At 45.4% G+C, this 7,104-nt stretch overlaps 1 protein-coding gene across 1 annotated transcript; it reads left to right on the top strand.

The window, feature by feature from the left end:
• Window positions 1-504: 504 nt before the first annotated feature.
• On the top strand, window positions 505-4,836 carry C2CD4A (C2 calcium dependent domain containing 4A). Its single transcript, XM_033189886.1, has 2 exons — window positions 505-1,012; window positions 1,505-4,836. Exon 2 carries the CDS (start codon window positions 1,534-1,536, stop codon window positions 2,641-2,643), a length of 1,110 nt encoding a protein of 369 aa, XP_033045777.1. The 5' UTR covers window positions 505-1,012; window positions 1,505-1,533; the 3' UTR covers window positions 2,644-4,836.
• The last annotated feature ends 2,268 nt before the right edge of the window (window positions 4,837-7,104 follow it).

Here is a 7,104-nt window from a genome sequence, read left to right as displayed (position 1 = left end):
TAGGTAAGTGAATAATCTGCAAGGCAGTATCTTAGGCAGAAACATCTGCCTGAACGCTGAACAAAATGCCTCAGATCTCTTTCAGCCTGAGCTAACTGGAAGCAACTCTCTTACAAAATGAACACAAGTTAGTTTTCAAAAGGAAGGAAAAGGGTCTTTCTGGTGGGCACAGCCTAGAAAGGCCAGATGTGGTCAGGGCGTCTCCAAAGGATGATTCCAACTGCCCAGATGCATGCAAGTGTACATTTTCCCAATAAAAAATCAGTACACATGGCTTAAGAAGTAGGTTGTGATTTTTTAAATTGATATATAACATACACACAATAAAGTGCTCTAATCTTAAGTGTACACTAGTTGATTTTTTTTACATATGGCTACACCTCTGTAACTCCACCCCGATCAAGACATGAAATGTTCCCCCTAACCCAGAGTGGTTTGTAATCAGAAAAGAACATCTAAAATCAGAACTGACAACCGGAAAGCAAGTAAAGAACTTCGAAAGCTGGGCAACTGGGAAGCTGGATTTGGGGAAGGGTATTAGGCAAGAATAAGACAAACCGGTCTTGTCTTCATTTTAATGGTGAGTGTAGAGTACTTCTACGTGTTCACATTCATTACGCCCGTCGATCCTCACGATGACTCTGCGGTATAGTAGAGACTTAATACCATTTTGCATGTGAGGAAACAGAAACTTGTTCCGGGTTTCCGAGGAAAACACCTCCACCTGAAGCCGGAGAGAGAAAGAACTGGGTCTCCAGGCCTTGCTCAAGCAAATCCAGCCACGTGGCAGAGGGAAAGGGGAGGGCCTGGCGTCAGGTTACCAGGCAGCGCCCCTCTGCTCGGCCCACTGGCACGCGCTCCCGGCAACAAGTATAAAAGCTCAGGCCGGCTGTCCTTGAACACCGGTGCTGAACCCTGCCGCGCGCGCTTTGAATTTCCCAACGACTAGCGCCTCTCCTGGTCGGTGTCCCAGGCAGAAAGGTGCAGAGACCCATCTGACGCAGGACTTCAGGTATTTCAGGAGGGACCCATCGGCTTTCTTAATTCCCCGGGGAATTCGTCTGAGGCTCTTTGCCTCTGCAAGGGGAGAACAAGCCACAGTTTCCCGGAAGGAATAACAATTATTTTAATTCTAGCTGAGGACTAGACAGCTATAGTCCAGAGTCAGGAAACGATTGCAAGGCAATCGTTGGCACAGAGAGCAGAGCGACTGAAGTTACAATCCAGTATTTTGTGAATCTCTGCCTTAGGCCAGCGAGGGCGGATAGAGATTAAAACAAGCTCCAAAGTGTGTATTACAACGGCGTTGAGATAGGACAAGAGAAAAACAATTGTTTTTCGCTCACTGAAAAATAGTTTGCAACAGCAGCATGCAGAGCAGTTTGACTTGTTTCGGGAAAGGCAGGAAGAAACACCCCGAAAGTATTAATAGAAGAAAAGGGACAGGAATTACTGCACCCCGAGGGGCTCGCTCTGAGGATCTTTGTGCCTTTGTGCGTTGCAGGCAGACAAGCTCCAGCAGAGTGTGGCCAGATGTGGTGCCTGGAGCGACTCCGCTTCGGTCCTGAGTGCCTTCGGCGGAGCGGAGACTGGCTTCTCCCGGCTCGGGCGCGCAGAGCCAAGTCTCGTACCACCGCCGCGTGCGCAAACGTGCTCACTCCGGACCGCATCCCCGAGTTCTGCATCCCACCGCGGCTCGTGCCCCGCCTGACCTTGGCTGCATTCCGGAATTCTTGGGTCGAAGAAGTAGAGATGGACGAGGGCGCCGGCCGCACGGACTGGGACCCGCGCTCGCAGGCCGCGTTGTCGCTGCCGCACCTGCCCCGTGTACGCACCGCCTATGGCTTCTGCGTGCTACTCGAGAGCCCGCACACGCGCCGCAAGGAGTCGCTCCTGCTTGGGGACGCGCCCGCGCCCCGACCCCGGGCCCACACCTACGGCGTCAGCGGCGGCCCGGACGCCCTCCTGGGGACCCTGAGCTTCCCGCGAGCTCAGGGCCCGGCCACCCCCGCGGCCCCCGGCGGTGCCCGCCCGCCCCAAGACGCGCTCGCCCCGCGGCCCCGCGGCTGCCGCCTCTTGCGTGTCCCCGACGGGCTGCTGAGCCGCGCGCTGCGGGCCAGGAGGAGTCGCCGGCTGGCCCGCGCCCGCTCCGTCTCCAGCGGGAACGAGGACGAGGAGCGCCGCGCGGGCTCCCAGTCCCCGGCCCGGGCCCCCTCCGCGAGCCCGCCGTTGTCCCGGGTCCCGTTTCCCGAGCGCCTGGAGGCCGAGGGCACCGTGGCTCTGGGACGCGCCGGCGACGCCCTGCGCCTGGCCGCCGAGTACTGTCCGGGAACCGGGCGCCTCCGTCTCCGGCTGCTCCGCGCCGAGGGCCTGGCGGGAGGCGTCCCCGGGCCCCGCGCCATCCGCTGCCGTCTCAGCCTCGTCCTGCGGCCGCCGGGCACCGCGCGTCGGCAATGCAGCACTGTGGTGGGGCGCAGCCGCAAGGCCTCCTTTGACCAGGACTTCTGCTTCGACGGCCTCTCGGAGGACGAGGTGCGCCGCCTGGCTGTTCGCGTCAAGGCCTGGGACGAGGGCGGCGGCCGGGAGCGGGGCCGCCTGCTGGGCCAGGGTGAGCTGTCCCTGGGCGCCCTCCTGCTGCTCTGAGGGCCCAGCCCTCCCCGGGGCGCTCTGCCAGGGGACTCCAGACACTGACAGCCGCGTGGTACAAAATAAACGTGTATTTGTTGTTCTCATCAGGCCTGTTTCAGTCCAACACTGGCAGAGACGATTATAGATTAACTATCCCAGTAAAAGATACGATATTTTCCATAGGTATCTCCAGAATTCTTTAGACAGCTATTTGCATACCATATGTACCACACACTCCCGGGAAATAATGAATCACATGAAGTGTTAGAACTAGAAAGTGTCTTGGCGATCTATTTGCCCCGATCACCTGATTTTAAAATTGGCGCATTCCACAACATGCATCAAGACCATCTTGGAGCATTTACTTTTGAAGCATTTTAAGACCCCGGATAAGAAAATGAGGGCAATAGAGGTGTAGTGACTTGTCCAAGAGCAACAGTGAAGTATTAGTTGAAACTCCAGTCTGATACTCCTAGCTGTATCTTACTGGAAAACCACTGGAGAAAATGAAACCATTTTAATGTTCTACGCTTAAATAATAATTATAATAGGCTAAGCTTGGCGGCTCACGCCTGTAATCCTGGCACTTTGGGAGGCCCAGGAGTTTGAGACCAGGCTGGGCAACATGGCTAGACTGCGTCTCCATAAAAAATAGAAAATTTAGCCGGACGAGGTGACATGCACCTGTAGTTCCATCTACTCTGGGACTGAGGGGCAAGGATCACCTGAGCCTGGGAGGTCAAGGCTGCAGTGAGCCGAGATAGTGACACTGCACTTCTACCTAGGCAACCGGAGTGAGACCCTGTCTGCAAATAATAATAATAATAAATAGTTTTACAAGTGTTAATTTGTTAATGTCAGTCCCCAAAAGGAGGCACTGCTATGCCCATTTTACAGATGAGGATATTGAGGCACAAAGAGTAGAGTCAGAATTTGAACCTAGACAATCAGTATTTCACTCATTACTCCTACGTAGGTAATGCCACAGTGTCTAAAGGGCTCGCTATTAAAGTTGCGAGAATTGTGCAGCTTCTCTCTGAAACTGTTGACTCTGAAGTTCGTGTCTACTTGCATTCCTCATCCTGCTTTTGGTGAAAAAGCAAATTGTTTGAAATGAGTAATTTATTATCTCATGCTAATAACGTCAGGCATTGAGATGAGCTGATGTGTCTAAGGGTCTGAGGAGGAAGCTAACTAGCCTCAGAATCACAGAAATGGGTGCCAGCCTTGTTGTAACCAGGTGAGCTAATCTGCTGGAATAGACAGTGGAGAGTGTACAGATTGCATGGTTTTACATCTGGCTTCTGATAATAATTCCAGATTTAACAATCCTGTTTTAGAGGATGATTTTTCCTCATCCCTTGAATTCACTGCCAGCAGGGCATTTTTTTTCTTTTTCTTTATGCAAATAGGAAAATGCATCCTAAATGAGGGTTTAAAAATTGAAAACATTGAAATATACAGGATGGAGTTAAATATGACTCCATTATCTATCTGGATTCAGAAATGGTTTCTGCTTTATTTTATTTCATTTTATCTTTTAGAACCAAGGCCTCACTCTGTCACCCAGGCTGGAGTGCAGTGCTGCAATCACAGCTCACTGCAGCCTCTACTTCCTGACTCAAGCTATCATCCCACCTTGGCTTCTCAAAGTGCTGAGATTATAGGTGTGAGCCACCATGCCCGGCCAGTTTCTGCTTTTATTAAAATTGTTCACAGTTTTATCCATTCATCCTCATTAAAAATGCTATTTAGAAAAGATAAAATAAATATTATACAAAATTCGAAGAAAAAAAAGAAAAGAGTTTCTGTTTCAGTCACAAATTGGGGTTATTGTGATGTGTATTTATAATGATGACCGTTAAACAAATGTGAAGAATACTGTGAATTCTATAACTCTATCAAAATCAGCCACATCCAGAAGCTTGCGGTGGTTAACCAAATGAATGATGACATACAGCAGTTCAGATCTATCATGTGCTCTTCTATCCAATCAGTCATAGTTCCTTGGCCCTCAAGCCAACATTCATTTTTTATGTATAACCTTCTTCATTATTTTGGAATTTTGGTAGGGTAACTACTAATAATTTCACAAATGTAGCACTTTAAAAGGAAAATAAGTGGAGAAGGAAAACAACTTGGCTATGTATAATATCATTGTGGGTTTTAATTTTTCTGTTTTTAAAATAAAAAATTGCATTGACAGTTTAAATAGCACAAGTTTTTATTCCAGAAGATGTTGCAATAACTATTGTCACTAGATTACATACGTGTCATTTTATTAAGTAGATTTTTTTCATGAAAGTAAATCAATGCATTTGAGGGATCTAAATTTTTTATGAAATACTGGTGGTGATTTCCAGACAGAATCTCCATTAATGGCAAATTATGGTTGATCAAATAATCTGAGTCTCATCAAAAAGGTTTTAAAGGGGCTGAGATAGAATCATAAATTATAAAATCACAAAATTTTAGAGATGAAAAGAACTTAAATAATCATTTTGTGCCCGGCACGGTGGCTCATGCCTGTAATCCCAGCACTTTGGGAGGCCGAGGCAGGCGGATCACAAGGTCAGGAGTCTGAGACCAGCCTGACCAACATAGTGAAACCCTATCTCTACTAAAAAATACAAAAAAATTAGCCAGCTTGGTGGCGCGCACCTGTAATCTCAGCTACTAAGGAGGCTGAGGCAGGAGAACCACTTGAACCTGGGAGGTGGAGGTTGCAGTGAGCCAAGATCGCACAACTGCACCCCAGCCAGGACAACAAAGCGAAAGTGTCTCAAAAAATAAATAAATAAATAAAAATTTTAAAATAATCATTTTGTGCAAATCTATATCATAGAAGTGGACCAGAGAAACAAATTTTAGATTGCCCCAAAGCACACAATTAGCAAAAAGAGCTGAGACTAGAACCAATTTGATTTTCATTTTGCTCTTAATGACTCTTCGACTACTAATTCCAGGAAAAGAGAAACACTGTACATCACTAATCTAATCTAATGTTTCTGCATTCAAGAAATCTTATTTGCAATACAAATGTTTGTGATAACATTAGCCTTTCTGGGGCAAATTTAAATTTCATTTACACTTTACTGCCCTCTAGTGGATCCCTCACGTGTTTGGTCAATTGGCTCTACCTCTATCATTAGACCATTTCAACTAAAGGTCAATCTAATGCCAGGTCCCTATTTTCTTGAAGATCTTTGCTAGTATTAGATTGTAGTGAAGATTCACATTGCAAAGTAACTTAATACACCTATCTGAGAGCACAAGGTGCCAAAAATATTTTAGATTTAGATAAAGAGAGGAAAACTTTTTCCAGTACTAATGAAGTCGGGAGTGTGTGGCAATGGGCATGTTATAGAAAACTGCTTTTAAAAGTTCTCATGTTTCTTCTCATCAAGCTTTAGTACTCACATCTTCTCCATGAATGATATGGCATGATCTTGCCTTTGTGGTTTAAATATCTGTTCTTTGAACATATTCAAAGAAAAGACCTACACAATAAACAGAATATGCCAGTTTAAATAGCATCAGTTGAGTAAAAATTTTAACACTGCATTGTCCACTGGTTTTACAAACATAATGTAATCTACACCTAAAATACTAGCTTCAGTATGGCTCAGATATTCCCAGATGATAATTTCTTTGAATCTAATTTTCTTTTATACACACCTCAACAATTCACAGACTTAGTTTAACCATGGCATGTAAGAAACTGTTCTGCCTCCAGGCTTTTGAGTTCACAGATAGAGCAGATGCATGACAGCCCATGGTGTTTTCAAACCCAAGTTTTACTATTCTGTACATGCACGTAGCAAAATCCCATCAAATTAATGTCATAGTCATTATAGGCCCATAATAAAATTCTTAGCTAGGAATTCTCCATGGCCCTACTGATTCTGTTTTCTATTACTGTAGATTAGTTCAAATTTTGTAAAATTTTATATACATGGAAAAATTAAGTATGTATTCTTTTGGGGGGAATCTGGCTCTTTTCACTCAGCATTATTGAGTGAATTATCCATGTTGTTGCCTATATCAATAGTTCATTCTTTATATTGCTGAATGGATAGGACTGTTGAATGACTAAACCCCAATTCTTTTATCCCTTTATTTGTTTGTAACTGTTTTCCTTGCACTCATTATTTGCTTCTCTTTTCCCTTCTCTTTTTCTGATTTCTCTGGTTTTAATTGAACATTTCATAGGTTTTTACTTTACCTTCCTTCTTAGCATATCAATCATAGTTCTTTTTAAAACTTCTTTAGTGGTTGCCCTAGTGTTTGCACTATGCATTTGCAAGTAATCTAAATCCCTTTCAACTAACACTATACCAAGTTTGTCCAATCTGCAGTCCATGGATGGCATGCAGCCCAGGATGGCTTTGAATACGGCCCAACACAAATTTGTAAACTTTCTTAAAACATTATAAGATTTTTTTTTTTTGCTTATTTTTTTAAGTTCATTAGCTA

The sequence above is a fragment of the Trachypithecus francoisi genome, unplaced genomic scaffold (genome assembly GCF_009764315.1).
Source record: "Trachypithecus francoisi isolate TF-2019V2 unplaced genomic scaffold, Tfra_2.0 Lachesis_group3, whole genome shotgun sequence".
In the NCBI taxonomy this organism is placed as follows: domain Eukaryota; kingdom Metazoa; phylum Chordata; class Mammalia; order Primates; family Cercopithecidae; genus Trachypithecus; species Trachypithecus francoisi.
Note: the sequence above shows the minus strand (reverse complement) of the source record. Positions and strands in the feature narration are given on the sequence as shown.

What these genes read in the sequence shown, in the direction of transcription:
- C2CD4A (XM_033189886.1), top strand. Translation starts at nt 1,534, where the DNA reads ATGTGGTGCCTGGAGCGACTCCGCTTCGGTCCTGAGTGCCTTCGGCGG.